Source organism: Pseudophryne corroboree (genome assembly GCF_028390025.1).
Source record: "Pseudophryne corroboree isolate aPseCor3 chromosome 3 unlocalized genomic scaffold, aPseCor3.hap2 SUPER_3_unloc_10, whole genome shotgun sequence".
Classification (NCBI taxonomy): domain Eukaryota; kingdom Metazoa; phylum Chordata; class Amphibia; order Anura; family Myobatrachidae; genus Pseudophryne; species Pseudophryne corroboree.
The window spans coordinates 351,614-373,072 of NW_026967494.1; the positions used below are offsets into that span (position 1 = coordinate 351,614).

Here is a 21,459-nt window from a genome sequence, read left to right on the forward strand (position 1 = left end):
GTCAAACCTTTTGTGTAAGGAGTTGACACTTTCACGCAATTCCTTCCATAAGTCCAACCACACAGGTGTCGACCCCGCAGGGGTGACATCACATTCACAGGCATTTGCTTCGCCTCCACATCATTTTCCTCCTCATACATGTCGACACAGCAGTACCGACACACAGCAGACACACAGGGAATGCTCTTACAGAGGACAGGACCCCACAAAGCCCTTTGGGGAGACAGAGGGAGAGTATGCCAGCACACACCAGAGCGCTATATATCACAGGGATATTACCTATAAAAACGTGTTTTCCCCTTATAGCTGCATAATATATTTATACTGCACCTAATTTGTGCCCCCCTCTCTTTTTTACCCTTTTCTGTAGTGCAGGACCGCAGGGGAGAGCCAGGGAGCTTCCTTCCAGCGGAGCTGTGAGGGGGAAAATGGCGCCAGTGTGCTGAGGGAGATGGCTCCGCCCCTTTTTCGGCGGGCTTTCTCCCGCTATTGTAAAAGTTCTGTCAGGGGTTAATAAACACCTATATAGCCCCTGGGGCTATATATGGTGCCAGTTCACCAGCCAAGGTGTTAATATTGCTGCTCAGGGTGACCCCCCCCCAGCGCCCTGCACCCATCAGTGACCGCAGTGTGTGGTGTGCATGAGGAGCAATGGCGCACGGCTGCAGTACCTTAGAGAAGACAGAAGTCTTCAGCCGCCGATTTTCCGGACCTTCTTGCTTCTGGCTCTGTAAGGGGGACGACGGCGCGGCTCCGGGAACGGACGACGAGGTCGGGTCCTGTGTTCGATCCCTCTGGAGCTACTTCGCTTCTTCTCCCCTTAGTCCCTCGATGCAGTGAGCTTGTTGCCAGCAGGTCTCACTGAAAATAAAAAACCTAACATATACTTTCTTCCTAGGAGCTCAGGAGAGCCCCTAGTGTGCATCCAGCTCGGCCGGGCACAGAAATCTAACTGAGGCTTGGAGGAGGGTCATAGGGGGAGGAGCCAGTGCACACCAGATAGTCCTAAATCTTTCTTTAGAGTGCCCAGTCTCTTGCGGAGCCTGTCTATTCCCCATGGTCCTTACGGAGTCCCCAGCATCCACTAGGATGTCAGAGAAATAAGCTTTATTAACAATGAAACAGACATACAGTGATATCTATTAACTAATGTGAATTAAAAACACAAGTTAAGAAATGCCATATAACAGTGATTATGGGTCCAGAGTTATATATGTGAACTTCCCTCATATTAATGTGTCTTTTGGTAATCTATGTGTGTTAGCTAACATTGTTCTCAAAACTCCAATTTTTAAAGTATGGAATGAATCATATAGGGAGCTGGCTCTAAAGAAAGCATTGTAACCCTAAATTTCATTTAACCCCCTAGGGGAAATAGTACCCAGGGTATAAATCCATCTGGATTCTTTTTGTAACAGCACCCTGTCCCTGTTACTGCCCCTGAGGGATTTAGGTACATGGGCCCTCATTCCGAGTTGTTCGCTCAGAGATTTTCATCGCATCGCAGTGAGAATTCTCTTAGTGCGCATGCGCAATGTTCGCACTGCGCCTGCGCCAAGTAACTTTACTATGGAGAAAGTAAGTTTACTCACGGCATTTTCATCGCTCCGACGTTCGCATTGTGATTGACAGGAAATGGGTGTTACTGGGCGGAAGCACGGCGTTTTAGGGGCGTGTGGCTGGAAACGCTACCGTTTCCGGAAAAAACGCAGGAGTGGCCGGAGAAACGGTGGGAGTGCCTGGGCGAACGCTGGGTGTGTTTATGACGTCAGCCAGGAACGAAAAGCACTGAACTGATCGCACAGGCAGAGTAAGTCTGAAGCTACTCAGAAACTGCTAACTCGTTTGTGATCGCAATATTGCGCATACATCGGTCGCACATTTAAGAAGTTTAGATTCACTCCCAGTAGGCGGCGGCTTAGCGTGTGTAACTCTGCTAAAATCGCCTTGCGAGCGATCAACTCGGAATGAGGGCCATGGTCTATTAGAATCGCCCTAATTAAGGCAACTCCATGTTTGCCCTCTAAGCAGTGCCTTGCAAATGGTTGATCACTTTGGTTCTTTTCATGGGCCTTTTTAATGGCACTGCGATGAAGGGCCATCCTCTCCCTAAATTGACGAATAGTCTTGCCCACATAGGCAAGACCACAGGGACAAGTTAAAAGGTATATTACATGTGTAGTTGTGCAGGTAAGTCTGTGCCGGATTTAAATTTTTTGACCACTATGTGGGTGGTTAAATGTTGCTCCTGTAATAAGAGTATTACAGGTAGCACACCCTAGACATTTAAAACATCCCTGTTTTTGTCACAGAAAATAGGACTGACTAATCTTAGTAAGGTTAGAAACATCAAGTTTCATAACATAATCCCCTAGATTTTTGCCACGTGTGTGGCAAGACATGAGACGAGTTTCTGCTAATGTGGACAATGCCTGATCAGTCTGTATGATTGGCCACATTTGTTTTGCTTTCTTAACCACCCGTTTACTTGCTGTCGTATATTTATTGACCCAGGTTAGTTTTTTAACCCCCGAAACCCTATTTCTAATTTTGGGTGTGAGAGCCTGCTCCCGTGGCATATTAAGAACCCTTGTCTTTGACGCCTGTAATGCTTTCATTGGATATCCACGCTGGGCAAATTTACTCAACATGTTATCCAATGCCACTATGGTTTCTGCCGGGTCTGAGGTAATTCTTCTAACCCGCAGAAATTGCGAGTAGGGGAGTCCGGTCTTGAGAGCCAAAGGATGAAACATTTGATGACTAAGTAATGTATTCCGATCGGTGGGTTTGATGTAAATGGAGGTAGATACCCCTTTGTCACTACGGGTGATGGATACGTCTAAAAAATGTATTGTAAACTCATCCAATGTTGTGGTGAACTTCACTACATGTTCTGTTTATGTTTTTTCCATAGTTGGACCAGATCTTCCCTAGAGCCTTGCCAAAACACCAGGTCATCAATATAGCGTTTGTAATAAACTACCTGCGACATAACAGTTGTGTTAAGATAAAACATTTGTTTTTCAACATAGTGCATGAAGGCGCAGGCGTACGATCGGGCCACTGCCGACCCCATCGCACAGCATGCTATTTGTAAAAAGAATCCTCCATTAAAGACAAAGTAATTCCGACTCAAAACCAAATGTAACAACTTCAAAAAAAACTCCTAGGTCGGGGCCCGTATTTAAACGGTTCTCATTTAGTAGTAGATGCAGGTGTAGAGGCTAGTGACATCAGCACTACACATCAACATGTGCTCAGGTAAGTCACCCAATTCTTGCATTTGTATCAAGAGAGTAGTTGTGTCTTTTAAATAAGACGGTGTAGCTTGGATGCATGGATTTAAAATGCATCCAAAAATATTGATACTGGATGATATAAAGAGCCCCTGGCCGACACTATAGGTCGGCCAGGTAGGTCTACGAGTGACTTATGTATCTTAGGCACAGTGTAAAAAAGGGGCACTTTCGGATATTCTACACACAATGCTTTCTGAACTTCAGAAGAAATAAGGCCCTGTTCACAAACATCCTGTAAATACTGGTCCAATTCTTTTTTAAACTCTCGAGTTGGGTCCCTAGTCAGTCTCCTATAAGTGGATGTGTCGTTGAGCTGACGATCACATTCACGTATATAAGACCCAAGGTATATATATGTATATATGTATTGTTCCATTAAATATTAAGGACACCGTGTAAGGACATCGTGTGTGGGATCAAATTGTTCAGGGTCACATAAGTAATAATTCGGTGGTTGCGAGGATATTGTCACATATTGCGGCAACAAGTTATTAGCGATACCGGATTCATGTATATTACTGTATGATACTGTGGTCGGTTTGAACTGGTCTTTAGGTGGGAGCCCAGAAGTAACCTGTAATCACATCACAAGATTAGGTGTCGCTCAGTGTTCCAGCTGACCAATGACCCACGGTGTACTGAATATGTCCCGCCCCTGGACCAATGGAAGATCTTACATTCCCCATTGTACTGTTAGTGGAACATTGTATAAAGGACGCACCTGGGCCAGGTTTCAGTCACCTTTCTCAGAGGTCATCTTGTAAGGCGACGGAGGCCTGGAATCCGGTGGCGCAGCGTATGTATGAAGGTAACTGTTACTATTGTATTGGTATAGTTGTATTGCTAATTGTACTTGCATTTATTTCCCGTCTGTTGTATATTATTGCACGTATTACTGTATCCTTGAATTGTATTGTGTTGCTACAGTGTAGCATAGTTATCCCTTTGTGTCCGCTAGGGACTAATATATATGGTTATTGGATTGGACCTTTACTCCAAACTTACCCATCTGTCTCGTCTGTTATTTTGTTAATCTGGCGAAGCGTCAGGGACACTTCCAACACTATACTAAGGTCTAAGTGTGTTATATTGCTGTAGCCATATATATTCACCAAAGTATTGAGTGCATCAACGCTCAAAAGGTACGCTAAGTGGCGCTACGCATAGGTACGCCCGTAGCTAGGAATAAAGTGTAAACAGCGTAACATTGAGGAAACTGCGCAACTAACCTATTGTCCATCAGTTTACTTTAAAAATAGTTTATCAGAGTAAAAAAAAACAACAGAACAGTTGAACAGACAAAATTTAATTAAAACCAACAAATCATAAAACTATTTAATTACACAGAGACCCCCCCCTTCCCCCCGTAATATCATCCCACTATTCAAATGCGCTGTCAAAATCGGACATAGCCAAAATTGCACCAGAAATATTTTGCTTTTAAACAACTTTATTTCATATCTTTAATACACTTATTTTTGTCTGTATTTTAAACTTAAAAAATACTTTACTCTGCACAACAGCCTATGGGGGTCATTCAGACCCATCCGCAATAGTGGCCCGCAGCAGATTACCCGGTGGTGGCAAAATGCACATGCACAGCGGCCGTGCAGACACACACATTGTGGTCGCATCCCTGAGGGGTGAACGCGGGTGGGCCGGGGCCATTTTCCAGGAGGGGGAGGGGGGGTTGCGTGATGTCACATCTGCGTTCATCTCTGATTAACCCCCTATAAGCTTCCAGAGTGCACCTCATATCTCATCTTTTCCAAGTTACTACAAATGATATGAGATCGGTAGCAGCACTACTTTCAGGATTATTACACAGAACACACATAAAGGCTGACACAGCAAATAACAGTAACACATACAAGGGATTCATTAGAAATAAGGAAGCATAATCATCATTAAGTCTAATTATCAACTGATTCTGTGTGGAACACATACACCTCTTTACTGCCTCCAGCAGCCCCTGGTACTGCACTGTGACCACCCGCCCCATCTCCCCCCACTATTGCCATCCACCCCATGTCTCCCCCACTACTGCCACGCACCCTGTCCTCTCCCCACTACTGCCACCCACCCTGTCTCCCCCCACTACTGACATCCACCCGTGTCTCCCCTACTACTGCCACCTGCCCTGTCTCCCCTACTACTGCCGCCCGTCCCATCTCCCCCCACTATTGCCATCCACCCGTGTCTCCCCTACTACTGCCACCTGCCCTGTCTCCCCGCTCTGACACCTCAGCCCTGCTTGCAGATGTTTACCCACATAGACATTGCCTCCAGCAGCTCCCACTACTGCCACCCACCCTGTCTCCCTCCTCAGCCCTGCTTGGGGACGTTTACCCACATACACATTGCATCCAACAGCTCCTACTACTGCCCGCTGCCCTGTCTCCCTCCTCAGCCCTGCTTGGGGACATTTACCCACATAGACATTGCCTCCAGCAGCTCCCATTACTGCCACCCACCCTGTTTCCCTCCTCAGCCCTGCTTGGGGACGTTTAACCTCATAGACATTGCCTCCAGCAGCTCCTACTTCTGCCCCCTGCCCTGTCTCCCTCCTCAGCCCTGCTTGGGGACAATATTACCCACATAGACATTGCCTCCAGTAGCCCCCGCTACTGCACTACTGCCACCCACCCTGTTTCCCCTGACATCTTAGCACTGCTTGGGAATTTATGGTACTGCTAACAGTCCATCAACAGATGGAAGAAACCCGGGCAGTACGGAGGCAGCAGCTGCTTCTGGTATTATGGTCATGCAAGGCTGGGACTCAGTAAGATTACTTAATAGAGGGTCTAAATTCAGTAAGGATAGCAGATGCTGCTAATTAGCAATCCTTTTCCTAGCGTGCTAGGGGCCACCCATCGCAAGGCCACCCAGCATGCTGACCACCGCCTACCCCCTTGATGAAGCAGAAATTGCGATTGCCTCACAATTTCTGCTTTATCGTAGAAATTAGTGAAGCCTCCTGCTGCCGCTGCTTGCGCAGGAGGCCCGCTGCATTTTTCTTGATCATGGCGGCTGCATGTGATGTCACACAGCCGTGATCATGCCCGTCTGTCCTCCGTTCGCGCCACACTGCCCCCGCACCGCTCCGTTTCCTCCCTGGAAATGGAGCATTGCCCGCCCACCCCCGTGACTGCCTCTGCCTGACAGGCAATCACATTTTCTGCGTCCCCTCTGCAGAAAATGCAGGTGCATGCACGGGATGGGCGCAGTGGATGCGCCCGCAATTTTTCAATAATTCCGTTTGGATCACACACTGCGATCAAACCTGAATTAGGCCCAGAGTCATCATCTTACAGGCAGCCAGTGAAGGGAGCAGAGAATGGGTGTTATGTGGCAGGAACGGGCTGGTTAGGTAACAACCTGGCTGCTGCATTCTGTACAAGCTACAAGCTCAGTAATTCTTTTGCTGGGAGACCCAGGTAGAGGACATTGCAGTAGTCTGTGCGTGATGATACAAGTACATGTATGACTGTAGGTAGATCTTCTGAGGGAAATAAGTGCTGGAGTCTGGCTATGTTCCTCAGATAAGGATCTGATTGTGGCTGATACCTGATGTCTAAGTGACACTCCACAATCCAGGACACCAAGATTCTGCACAGGATCAGAATTTTGTAACTCTGAACCCCCAAGTGTAAGTCTGGTTGGTTTGCAAAGCTGAGCTGTAGCCCTGTCCTTTGTTGGTGAGCTTCTACCATATGGACCTGTTTCACCAGGACTGAGTCACAGCCAACTGGCATCACCCACACCTGGAGCTCAGCTAGACAACCATTTAGGATTGGGACTGGGTTCTCAGTGTCTGGAGCAAAAGACAGATCATCTGCATAGCAGTGGTAGATGAGGACATGACATCTGATTATTTCACCATGCAGTAGCATGTATATTGCAAAAAGCATAGGAGATACGATAAGAACCTTGAAGAACAAGGCATGGCAATGATGAGTATACTCCAGAAGATTAAAATTGCTTCTCACCTGTGTGTCTTCTCTGGTGTGTAACAAATTGTGATTTGTGTGTAAAACATTTCCCACACTCAGAACATGGAAATGGCTTCTCACCTGTGTGACTTCTGTGATGTACAACAAGAGCTGATTTGTGTGCAAAACCTTTCCCACACTCAGAGCATGGAAATGGATTCTCACCTGTGTGACTTTGCTGATGTCTAACAAGATGTGATTTCTGTGTAAAACATGTCCCACACTCAGAGCAAGAAAATGGCTTCTCACCTGTGTGACTTCTGTGATGTATAACGAGAGCTGATTTGAGTGCAAAACATTTCCCACACTCAGAGCATGGAAATGGATTCTCACCTGTGTGACTTTGCTGATGTGTAACAAGATGTGATTTCTGTGTAAAACATTTCCCACACTCAGAGCAAGAAAATGGCTTCTCACCTGTGTGACTTCTGTGATGTATAACAAGAGCTGATTTGAGTGCAAAACATTTCCCACACTCAGAGCAAGAAAATGGCTTCTCACCTGTGTGACTTTTCTCATGTTTAAAAAGATCTCTTTTGTGTGCAAAACATTTCCCACACTCAGGACATGGAAATGGCTTCTCACCTGTGTGACTTCTCTGATGTGTAACAAGTTCTGATTTCTGAGTATAACTTTTCGTGCACTCAGAGCAAGAAAAAGGCTTCTCACCTGTGTGATTTCTCTGATGAATAACAAGATGTGATTTGTGTGCAAAACATTTTCCACAGTCAGAACATGGAAATGGCCTCGCACCTGTGTGACTTCGCTGATGTCTAACAATATCTGATTTCCGGGCAAAACATTTCCCACACTCAGAGCAAGAAAATGGCTTCTCACCTGTGTGACTTCTGTGATGTATAACAAGTTGTGATTTCCGGGCAAAACATTTCCCACACTCAGAGCAGGAAATTGGATTCTCACCTGTGTGACTTCTGTTATGACTAACAAGATCTGATTTTTGTGCAAAACATTTACCACACTCAGTACATGGAAATGGCTTCTCACCTGTGTGACTTCTCTTATGTTTAACAAGATCTGATTTGTTTGCAAAACATTTCCCACACTCAGGACATGGAAAAGGCTTCTCACCTGTGTGACTTCTCTGATGTTTAACAAGTTGTGATTTCCAGGCAAAACATTTCCCACACTCAGAGCAAGAAATTGGATTCTCGCCTGTGTGACTTCTGTTATGACTAACAAGATCTGAATTTTGTGCAAAACATTTACCACACTCAGGACATGGAAATGGCTTCTCACCTGTGTGACTTCTCTGATGTCTAGCAAGTTGTGATTTCTGTGCAAAATATTTCCCACACTCAGAACATGGAAATGGTGATGTACCTGTGTGACTTCTCTTATGTGCATCAAGAGTTGATTTGTATGTAAAACAGTTCCCACACTCAGAACAGGAATATGGTTTCTCACCTGTATGTATTCTCTTATGTATTACAAGTTGTGATTTATATGTAAAACATTTCTCACACTCAGAACATGGAAATGGATTTTCACCTGTGTGACTTCGCAGATGTGTAACAAGTTGTGATTTCCAGGTAAAACATTTCCCACACTCAGAACATGAAAATGGCTTCTCACCTGTGTGATTTCTGTTATGACTAACAAGATCTGATTTATGTGCAAAACATTTCCCACACTCAGGACATGGAAATGGCCTTTCACATGTGTGACTTCGCTGATGTGTAATAAGTTGTGATTTCTGGGTAAAACATTTCCCACACTCAGAACAGGAATATGGTTTCTCACCTGTATGTATTCTCTCATGTGTAACAAGACCTGATTTGTATGTAAAACATTTCCCACACTCAGAACATATCAGTGGCCTCTCACCTGCCTTAGCTGGCTGATGGGTAATAAGGTTTGTGTTCTGTGTAAAACATTTGGCATCTATAGAACAGGGAAACACTGTATCTACTCTCAGAGCTGTAACAGATGCACCAATATCAGAGTGATCAGGAGAACATTCCCCAGGATCAGAGGGACCAGCTGATAGAGCTGGATGTATAATTGGGGTAATGGGGTTATCTCCTGGAGAATCCTGTCTACTGTCATTATCTTTTATGTCACAATCCGGGGATAACATTAGATGTCCTTCTGAGATATTCCTGCTTGTGTGTCCATCTGCTGGAAATAAAACACATTATGGAAATGTGAAATTTTCTGTAACATTATTAATCTTGTAAACAATAGGAGAAGACGACTTTCTGGGACACTTAATAGTAAATGTGTGTATTAAAACATAACTTTTAATGAAGGCTTTATAATAATGTCTCCTAACGTTACTCCTGGAAGCATTGGTAAGGCAGCATTCCTTTATGTGTGTGCTCATACGCTGGTAAGCCTGTACATGTGTTACTCACCCTTATATAAGGTATATTGCTACAGCAGAGTAGGTGTGGAACAAGGTATTTTACATGCAATATACCATATAATACCCTGTAATCATCATCATCTACTAGGTTATAATCCACTGTAACACCCCCATCTTCAGTGTCTTACCTCTATTCTCTCACTTGTAATAAGGATGATGTGTGTACGGTAAGTACGATACAGAGAATTACATATCAGGATCTATACAGCAGCCGCCATACTTCTGCTTCTCATACGTGTGCTACTGGCAGCAGTGAACATCTGAGTGAGAGTGCAGGGAAGACAGCAGAGTCTGATGAGAAAGAGACTGGATCTGCCTTTGCAGGGATGTACCACACTTGTTAGTATATAAAAAAATAAATAAGAGGGGCCTGAGTCCATCCAGACGTGCTTTCTGGAGTTCTCCTCACTAAGTGGCTTATCTACCCTCCTTGATAGCTCTCAGCCACCGGCTGGGACCAAGACCCAATCTATTAAGTACCCCACTCCTCCTGCCCTAAAGCCACTCACTCTGCTCAGTCCGGGCATCGTTCACTGCTGCAGCCTAGTGACACAGCTGAAGCCATGGGCTGTATTCTGGGGCTAAGTGCGCCCAGTCTTTCTTGCACGCTCCGCGCTTTTGCCTCAGGTGGGAGCACTGGCTCTTGCTACTGCAGGGGGCAGAATGGGCTGCGCACAGTCACTGGAGCCCCTTGGAAAGTGAGGTGATGATCAAGCACTCTTGCTCCATTGCCCTTTCTCCGAATTCCACTAGCCGATCTGCTTAGGTATCCGTGTCACCCCCCCAGGGATGTTGGACCTTCGGCCCTGCTAGGTATGAAACATGGCTGCTGCTAGTAGAGAGGGTGGGGCTTGTGGGTCTCACCGGTTCTGTACAAAGGTCCACTGGTAGGCCGCCCTCTTTGATGCCAACGCCCTTAGCACTCTCTACCTCCACCAAGCTCATGAGTGCCGCCCTCATGATGCTTCTGGACGTGTTGATAAAGGATATCCACACCCTTCTCCTGATACACGATCTCCAGATCATCCTTAGACATTCCGCTAAAGTCCGCCATCTTGTGCGTTCTCCTGCGCTGCAGTTACTCCTCTCCTAACTCGGCTTCTCCAATCAGGTGACTGAAAAGCCACCTAAGATTATCCCACCGCTATGCCAGCAATTTCTGTGACCGGACGGTTCTGTATGAAAGCCCTCGCATCCTGCCCCAGTCACGGAATGGATGTTTAGGTCACACGGGATCTGGCCACTTAGGAGATTCCCACTTACCATCAGTAACCACCTATTACTGACTCCACCCACTGCGCAGTGGGTGGGTACTACGCTGCCACCAGATTCTTTGTTGCCATGGAGTCTGGAACCATGGTACTGCTCTGTATGCGTCGACACGCTGTCTAACCACACCTGCATAGTGTTGACAAAGCACTACTAGTCACTGGACTAGGCCTCCACACGGTAGCTGGTGGGAGGCGGATCTTGGAGATGCTGAGTGGACCCTGGACAGCCGTAAAACTGAACTATGTTTGGCATAGCACTGCAGGTCACAAGATGAAGCGGTCGTCTTGAGGCAGATGTTTATTCACTCAAAGTCTTAAAAAAGACTCTTCCCTATTGCTAGGGGCAACAGCAATACAGCAAGATGTTTACAGCAGAGTGAAAATGGTATAATACCTCTGGAGGCTCACAGGCCTCCTCTTTTTTTCTTACTCCAATACACATACCACAGGGGGTAAGTCCACCGTGCTGTTCTCAACCAATCATTGTTTACCCATGTGATGTGCATGCCTTGGCCACATGCACAGCTAACATTGTCCTCTGTGGACGGTGGGGAGTAGTCGCTCTCCTTTGACCGTCCCATCCTGGAGGGTTGTTATCCGCCCTGGTGACGTTCAGTCTAGGCAGGGGGAAGCTTTCTCATCTAAACTACTTCCATGAATCTGCCCGGGTTCCCAGCTCACCATCTCCAGCCTAAACTTGGGCTCCAGAGATGGGAGGCCTAGATCCCCGATTAGGGTTTCCTGCCCACCGAGGGTGATCCCTATGGAGCTCCAGAAAACCATTCAGCTTGTTTTAAAGCTGAGCTGCTCCTCTCTCTCCCCATGATACTTCCATGTGGGAGGCTAGAGAGGAAGGCATTCCATTTTTGGGGAAAAGTACTGGAGGAATCCATCTGCCGGCACAGTAATGGATTCCCCCCCTCCTGGGACACACAACCAAGTAAGTTCATTTCACTTTAAATACAATTCAAGTACACTATGTCAAAGTCAGAAAAATATCCCTATACACACTGCCATATTTGCACCTCACACTGGTCCGCGCTGCGCATGCGTGCGCTTTCCCGTGATAGCGCATACCCGCTGTTGCGTGCACCCGCTCGCACTCAGTATGCGTATTTACGGTAAAGAGTATGTAGTCGTAGCGTGCGACCCAATCGTTACATATTTTCACAATTAACGTAGTTTATAGATCATGGTCCCTTTGATAGATTCTGGAAGTTTGGTTAATATAGAATGTCCCTGAACGGAGGAATCCCTCTTTGCATAGTAGGAAGGGTCTAACAGGAGTCATACAGTAGTGTTTGGTACCCATCGGAAGAGTATTTAAATAGCAATATTCCGGTGTTGGTTTGGAGCGTATTAATCGCTCGTACGAATAGTTATGGACATAAGAAGTTTATGTCCATTACTATTATTTACTCTTACTCAGGTATGCGGCGGGAAACGCAGTGTCCCACCCACCTGAGCTGTTTGAAATCGTCACAGCCCACCTGTATGAATCAACCTATGACCTTTTGTTATAATGTGAAGCCGAATTCCTGTGTCCAATGGACGATAAGATTGTAGAGACCATTAGATTGCATTGTGTGTGGAGCATAAAAGACGGGCCTGTGGCATCCAGCTTACACTTCTCTTCAAACGGTTCTCATTGCTGATAATCGGGAAGCTGGATGTCCAGAGGCGCTTGCGATCGTTTCCCCTTGTGCGTAAGTTTCTCTCCGTAATCATATTGTCTTACTGTGAGCCATTTCTCTCATATCTCTCTCTCTCCCTCTCTTCTCTTTCTCTCATATTTTCCCTTGATTAGTATTGTATTGTATTGTATTTCTTGTATAGTTATTTGGTTAGGAAGTCTCTGTTATATTGTAGTGTATCATTTGTACTGTGATTCCTTTTTGCAAGTATATTAGTTATAATACATATAATAGGCTTTGGACCCTAAACAAGTATCTGTGTATTTTCTCATAGTGTTAAGTGTTCACAGAGCGTCGGTGACGCTCAAGCAGCTTTGTAGTTAATCAGGTTACACCAGGTTGCACTTACACATTGTCTCTACATAAAGGTATCTCATTGTTAAAGGTATAGATATAAAGGTATAGCGTTGTGAGCGTCTGCGCCGCTGGTGATCTCCTCGTGGTCTCGAGCGTCCGCTACGCCATAGCGAATCATTACGTTAGTCACAGCCAATAGTGTGCCTGCCTGTGATCTCTGGGCCATGAGCGAACGTGACGCTTGAGCGTCTCGCCTACGGCTGAGCGATCGTTACGCAACTAGCGTACCCTTACGGTACTTCTTAAGTAAACAGCGTACAGTGTTCTTAGACCTCATAAAGGGTTGTTTATACGATAAAAGAATTCAGCTTTATCAATTGGGGGCCGTCCAGTCCTTCACATATCTGCACTAGGTAGATCAGCAGACATTATCCCTCAGCAAAGGGCGGGAGGTTGTCTCGCAGTGCTGACGGGATAAGCGTCTGCTTCGCTTAGATAAAGAGTGCTGAAGGAATCCGGGAACCGGAGGTAAGAACAAAACGCTTGTGTCTTTTAAAACTGTATTTTTCTTCTGTCTTGCGTATACACGCACGTATACATCTGTATTTCCTTTTCATTTAAAATTTTCGTATATCACTATCCTGTTTGCCAGTTTTATAGTTAATAGAAAAGTGCTAAAAGAGATTTGCTGTTATTTCATAGTTTAAGAATAGAGGTAATAGTTAAAGTATAGACCAACACACGGTTTGCCTGGGAGATAAGGCGAAGTCAGTGTGGTGTGCGGTAGATGATCAGGGATCATCTACATTGATAAAAGTACAAATTGTGTTACGGTGGATCTTTGCTTTGCGTACACGTGTCCCTAACTGAGACTTGCGTACGCAATCCAAAGGCCGAGGCACGCAGCGTACATTACGCAGCGTAGCGTCCGGTTACGCCCACGTAGCTCAAGTCACGATAAGTTGATTTTTAACGCAAGAGCGATAAGACACGCAAAGCGATAAGTAACGCAACGCGGTAAATAGCGCAACAGGCGAGAAATAACGCAAATCTATTTTTTGGATACGAAATTTAAATTAACAGATCCTGCTCCTAATTGGTAACACAGCTGGTCTAAAGAAAAAATTTCTGCGCAGAAATAGAAATAGAAACAAAAGTGTACATGTGGTGAGTGAGTGGTTTTGTTTGTATTATACATAAGTTTATATAACTTTAAGGTGTAACCACAAGGAAAGTCGGGTACTCGTCAGGAACATACGTGTAAGTGACATATACGGTGGCTAGGGAGGCATCCTTGGTTAAAAATAATATTTGAGCATTAGAGTATAGCGGACCACAAGGTAACAGACCAGGAGGTCATAAGGTAACAGACCAGGAGGTCATAAGGCAACAAGTACAATAGACAAGGAAGTCCGCTATAGAGGTAAGAGGCACAACCCCGGGGGTTGGTGCAGAACCCATATAGGCCATACAAGCTCTGGCTGAAGGAATTCGCAGCCGAAATTTTCGTTTCCGTTGGTCGCTCCGTACATAAGATTAGTTGCTTATGTACTGAACGATTGTACCGCACGTAATTGTGTGCATTAGTAAACCTGACCGGTACCATTTTCGTACAAAGGTCATAAACGCTATTTGTACATTCTGACGTGATTTGTGTAATTTTTTATTTTTGGAAGGGAAGTTCGCTGGTCACTCAGGAACTATCCAACAACCGATACTTGCTGGGGAACGCGCCCCAGTAAATAAAGGTTCACAGGGGCCCTGAGTTGGGTACCGCAGCTCTAGATACAGTGATTGCAGTACTGGCCAACGTGGGCGAGAAGTGAGTGGGGCACTTGGTAAACCGCCACCGCCAGCCTGCCCAGGACATCTTGGTTTGTCTGTAAGGGTTCGCTGAAGACCTTGATATAAAGATCAAAGGAGTAGTAAGCAACACCTGCAGATTATGGGGGCCAGTTGTTCAGGTAGGGGGCGATCAACCTCGGTTCGGGTTGATTCAGAAGACCGTCCAGTAGGATCGGCCAGGTACATAATGTGTGAGAAACATGGAAGTCACACAGAAGTTTTATGTGATGAATGGGAAAGAATGACTGTACATGATGGGGAGAAGTTCCCAAATATAGGCAGCTTTAGCCCAAAAGTGTTACAAAATTTAAGGAGGAGGATATGTCTCATTGAACCAACAAAGAGACGAAGTAAACATTATGATTATTTGCAGTTATGGCAACAGGAAGGTGAATTACAAAGAGATTCAATTGACTTTTCTGACTCTTATCTTGAGGGGAGAGACATGGCATCAGGGAGGATTGTGGTTGCGGAGAAAAGCACAAGGTTGAACAATAAAAACGCTCTTAGCAACTGTAGTATAAATTATAAGAATAAGTGTAATAAATGTAACAATGATTATTGTAATACTGTTGAATGTACAACTATTAACCTATGCAAGTTGCACCCCATGTCAAACTTCCCCCAGGAATACACTCATGAAAGTGAGGCCAGAACAATGTCGGCACCTCTTCCGGAAGCCATCCTACAAGACATCCAGGTGGACGCGACCAAATTGGTAAAGGCCATAATCGAACCCCCTAACGGAGGGTCAGGTGAGGTCGTGTCTACAGGTACGTACAATGTTTCATATCACGCACAAACAGATGTACCCCAAAATGTAAGACCAACACAAGATGATGTAACTGAGCTCGATCTGGCCAGGGTGATCTCAGTCCCCAATGGGAAGACTGACGATCAGGGAATCATTCCCGTCAAGGACAGTGCAATGCGCTGTCTCTGGTCCCGGACCGAATTGAGATCAATTGTGTCTGAATTTCCTGATCCTAGGAAAAATCTAGCCAAATGTCAAAGGTTTATTAAAGAACTAGGAAACGCCACAGAACCCACCAACAAAGAGTGGCGGACAGTGCTGAGGGCATGTTTGCCCTCCAGTGTTGACCCTGCAAAATTCATTGCTGATTGTAAATTAGACACGGAGGTACCTTGTATGGAGGAACACAATCAGGAATGTATTAGGCAGATTAACCGACAGTTAGGAATATATTTCCCAGCCGCTGTCAAGTGGAATGAAATTTTCTCCATAAGGCAAAACGAAAGGGAAAATGTTTCTAATTATTTCAATCGAGCACTGCAAATAATGGCTAGAAACACTGGGATCGCAGACATCAAGACAAATGCACAACATAAAGGAATAGCGGTTAAGGTATTAATGAATGGTTTAAAGGATGAATTAAAAACAAGGGTACAGACCACCAACCCAAACTGGAGAGAGATCTCGGTGGCCGCACTAAGAGAGGCCGTCATTAATCATGATCAGAATATCACCAGATACAGAGAGTCACTAAGAGATAAGTTAATGGCAGCAAATATACAGGCCCTAACCACAAGACCACCCCAACAAAAGCCCCACACCCCTGCGAGAAATCCAGATATGGAAGTCTGTTACAATTGTCATAAAAAGGAACACTTTGCAAGAGATTGTAGATCAAGAGAAAGACAACACCATAATCATGAAATCCAAGGAATCAGGGAAGTACAGGGGAAACGGTTGATGATGATGAGCATCCGAGCGTTTGAGGAGGCATCAAATCAACCAAAACCTCAGGTCATTGACACGTGGAGGAAGCCCAGGATTTGTTATCATTGTAGAAGAGAAGGGCATTATGCTAGCAACTGTAACAGCCCACATAAAGTTAGACCCCCTAGACCAAGAAATGAGCAAAGTAAGGACACACCAAATTATAATCAGAGATCCGACAGGAAGAATTTTGGTCCACACTCATGATATGTAGTCAGGAAAGGTGAACATTAGGACTGATGGTAAGCCTGAGGTAACGGTTAATAAATTGGGAGGTCATTCACTGAAAGACACAGGAATGACCAGGTGAAACGTTGTAAATGTATCTGTGAAATGTTTTTTTTTCTCTCTCTCTCTATCCCCATCTCTGACGAGTATTGGTAAGAATTCACACATTGCATATCCACTTGGTCCTTGCAGAAGTCTACCAAACCCCAGCATGACCTCCGCCACAATGTATTTCTGGCCAGATACAGACAGTGGAGTAATGCAGGTGCTGGTGGGGAGGGACTGCTCAAGGAGACCATTAGACACATAGATATGACAGCCTAATAAGTCTGACAATGTTTTTCTAATGCTAACAATGTTTTCTTAATGTTGACAATGTTTAAAAATGTTTTGTTTCTCTTTTCTTATTGATGGTTATTGTCGAGTTATGTAATGTATATATGCACATGAATTGTTCTCTATCTCTTTTGTTTTTTTTGTTGTCTCTCTCTTCCCACTCATGTTTTCATGGTTTAAAGATGCTATGTCACCCCTCAGTTGGACCAATGGTAATGCCAGATTTTTGCTCCTTACAGAAAGATCATCGGTTGGGAAGGAATATTGCATCACCAGAATGTTCATTTGGAAGACTGAGAGACAGCACCTTTGAGAGGACAGCAGAACAAGAAGAACAACAAGACGAGAGAACTTATTATCGTAACAAGTTCTCTCCCCCTCAAACTGTTTTCTTATACCCCCTTTACAAATTTCTTCTTTTCTCCTCCTGTAAGATGGACTTGCCCCAAGAGACTGTGATATGGATTTTCCCGTTAACCATGATGTTGACCAGAGCAGTCTGTTTCAGTGAGAGTACCAGTGAGGTCGAGAAAGGATCCAGAAAGGTCCTGATGACTGAGACGGAGGTGTAAATTTCCAATAGCAACCCAATCACCAAGCAAAGGCGAGTACCGGGCACGATCTAACAACCATGTTATCTGTAAACATTTTCTTTGAAGGATTGTTAGTTCAAAAAGAAAACTGTATCTGTAGGCTCTGTGACAATGGTTGAAGATGGATGCATAAAGAAGTGCCAATCCAGTTTTAATATCCATATGGACCGGCATCCATTGAGTGACCATCACTCCTTAGTGGGTAACGTGTTAAATAAAACAGATTGTTGGGTATGCTCTCAAGTACCTCAGGGTCATAGCAAATCAGGGCTAGTACCATTTCCTTTAACGTTAGGGGAGGTACTTGAGTTAAAGGGTGGGAGACCGGTGGACCGGAGGTTTAATATCTCCAGCCCTCCTAGTTTGAAGCTCCACCAATACCATGTGGATAGGTCCCTATTATGTTTTAACATCTCCAATCCCCGAAAGCCGGGAAATTGGGAAGTGTCATGGAGCAACCAAACCATGACCTTTTCGCATAGAGCAGATAGAATGCCTACAGATACAGAGCTTGTACGCCACATAGCCAGTAGAGGAAAATCTTTCCGGTATAGGTATACCTTAGGAAATAGGATTACGAGAGTTGGAGAAGTATCACCAGGATACTGTGCACATATCGTACAAACTGATACGTGTACTAAACAGATGGGAGAATTAGGGTTAGGAGAGTTCACATGGAAAATGTGTAACATGGTAATGACATATTCCGTCCCATATGTTCTCCCCGATGATGCATATTTCATATGCGGGAGAAAGGCGTACAAGTGGCTTGCCCCAAACTCTGAAGGATTGTGTTATATTGGAAAAGTATTGCCTGAAGTGATGACTGTAACACACGACAAAATGAAAGACATACACCGTGGTGCCCAAGCTCCTTATACTCACACTCATTACAAGCACCGGGTTAAAAAAGACAACTGTCAGAAAGGTTAGAGCATCCGGCCTCTGATCTGATCCATGAATCCACCGGGATTCAGGTTCTGGTGGCATTAGATTTCACTCGTACCGCTCGAGGAGTGATGAATTATAGATACATTTCCGCACTCGCCAATTTGTTAGATAATATCACTGAAATGTATGATGACCCGTTTAGATACACTGGAAGAGAACTCCAAGCTTATAAAACAGAACTGGTACAGCATAGAATGGTTCTTAATTATCTTACAGCAGTAACAGGCGGATATTGTGTTACATTGGCAACGCAGTACGGCGTGAAGTGTTGCACGTATATCACAAATAGCATCGAGGATCCGGTAGAGGTCATAGACCAAAAGATGGACGATATTCTCCAATTAAAGTGGGAATTTCGCCGAAAACACAATCTCACTCTTGCTGCTGTAGGTAATGAGCTGACTGGTTGGGTGTCATGGTTGAACCCGCGAAATTGGTTCTCCGGTTTGGGAGACTGGGCTCAAGGAGTCATAATGGATGTTGGGAAATTTCTCCTATGTATCTTAGGTGTTGTTATATCTATTGGATTGATATTTAGATGCGGGCAGGCTTTAATGAGGTGCAAACAAAGTACAAGAGTGATGAGCTTGAGGAGTGAAGAAACCGTAATTAACCTGGATTTGATTTATGACCCAATGATAGAAACCATGATGTGATGAAAATGCGATTATACGGTCCGTTTCTTTCACCTGTATTTCTGCTTTTCTCCAAGATAAAAAGACCCCCTTGGACGAGGAAGTTGACGAGACGCTATACAGACAACGGATGGACCAAAGAAGGAGTTTTGACCACTTGAGAAATGGACATTTGATGAACTTTGCCATGGATCCCCAGTTTCCCTAGTATTCTTAAACTTACGCTAGCCCAACATTTTTTGTAAATCTGATGGCATTGACAAAGCTTATTGCTCATGCCTAACGAGCAAAACAGCGCAAAGAAGACGACTTTCAACTGATACCGAACAAAACTTCAACGACAGATGTACATTTACCTGACATAGAATATCATTGCATTTTCCATAAGTGTTCTTTATCTTCATCTCTACAACCCTCAGGTAATGACACACATAGTCGATAGGGAATACAGGCACAGATATCAGCAACCACATACTTCCCCCATTCATGTATCATCAACTAAAATGTGCGTCCCCATTTTGTTACAACTAAAAGCCAAAATGAGCTCGGTAGAGTTTGACAGCCCATCCACAGACCCTTGATACGGGATAAGAAGGAATTCAAATGTATACTTCGCAATACCTCGAAGCTTGATTTACAACACGTACGGCACGATGATACATGACCCCCCAAACATGGACTCATACACACATGCTTCTGCTATCTCACTAGGTTATACCCTCTTCACACCTTCTCCTCTCTCCTCCCTTACCCAACCATAGAAATGAATTAACCCCTGACATATATTTTTCTCCTTTTGAAATGTTTTAGAAGGTGGCAGTTATTATTGACTGCCAAAGGGTGGACTGTCAAAGTCAGAAAAATATCCCTATACACACTGCCATATTTGCACCTCACACTGGTCCGCGCTGCGCATGCGTGCGCTTTCCCGTGATAGCGCATACCCGCTGTTGCGTGCACCCGCTCGCACTCAGTATGCGTATTTACGGTAAAGAGTATGTAGTCGTAGCGTGCGACTCAATCGTTACATATTTTCACAATTAACGTAGTTTATAGATCATGGTCCCTTTGATAGATTCTGGAAGTTTGGTTAATATAGAATGTCCCTGAACGGAGGAATCCCTCTTTGCATAGTAGGAAGGGTCTAACAGGAGTCATACAGTAGTGTTTGGTACCCATCGGAAGAGTATTTAAATAGCAATATTCCGGTGTTGGTTTGGAGCGTATTAATCGCTCGTACGAATAGTTATGGACATAAGAAGTTTATGTCCATTACTATTATTTACTCTTACTCAGGTATGCGGCGGGAAACGCAGTGTCCCACCCACCTGAGCTGTTTGAAATCGTCACAGCCCACCTGTATGAATCAACCTATGACCTTTTGTTATAATGCGAAGCCGAATTCCTGTGTCCAATGGACGATAAAATTGTAGAGACCATTAGATTGCATTGTGTGTGGAGCATAAAAGACGGGCCTGTGGCATCCAGCTTACACTTCTCTTCAAACGGTTCTCATTGCTGATAATCGGGAAGCTGGATGTCCAGAGGCGCTTGCGATCGTTTCCCCTTGTGCGTAAGTTTCTCTCCGTAATCATATTGTCTTACTGTGAGCCATTTCTCTCATATCTCTCTCTCTCCCTCTCTTCTCTTTCTCTCGTATTTTCCCTTGATTAGTATTGTATTGTATTGTATTTCTTGTATAGTTATTTGGTTAGGAAGTCTCTGTTATATTGTAGTGTATCATTTGTACTGTGATTCCTTTTTGCAAGTATATTAGTTATAATACATATAATAGGCTTTGGACCCTAAACAAGTATCTGTGTATTTTCTCATAGTGTTAAGTGTTCACAGAGCGTCGGTGACGCACAAGCAGCTTTGTAGTTAATCAGGTTACACCAGGTTGCACTTACACATTGTCTCTACATAAAGGTATACTGTGTATCTCATTGTTAAAGGTATAGATATCAAGGTATAGCGTTGTGAGCGTCTGCGCCGCTGGTGATCTCCTCGTGGTCTCGAGCGTCCGCTACGCCATAGCGAATCATTACGTTAGTCACAGCCAATAGCGTGCCTGCCTGTGATCTCTGGGCCGTGAGCGAACGTGACGCTTGAGCGTCTCGCCTACGGCTGAGCGATCGTTACGCAACTAGCGTACCCTTACGGTACTTCTTACGTAAACAGCGTACAG

At 44.7% G+C, this 21,459-nt stretch overlaps 1 protein-coding gene across 1 annotated transcript in view; it reads right to left on the reverse strand.

Annotated features, from left to right (window-relative positions):
* Positions 1-5,431: 5,431 nt before the first annotated feature.
* Positions 5,432-21,459, reverse strand: part of LOC134983204 (zinc finger protein 271-like) — a 43,224-nt gene continuing 27,196 nt past the window's right edge. The window contains exon 5 of the mRNA XM_063948945.1: positions 5,432-9,433. Within this exon, the coding sequence (XP_063805015.1) occupies positions 7,275-9,433 (2,159 nt within the window). The 3' untranslated portion in view covers positions 5,432-7,274. The remainder of the gene's footprint in view (positions 9,434-21,459) is intronic.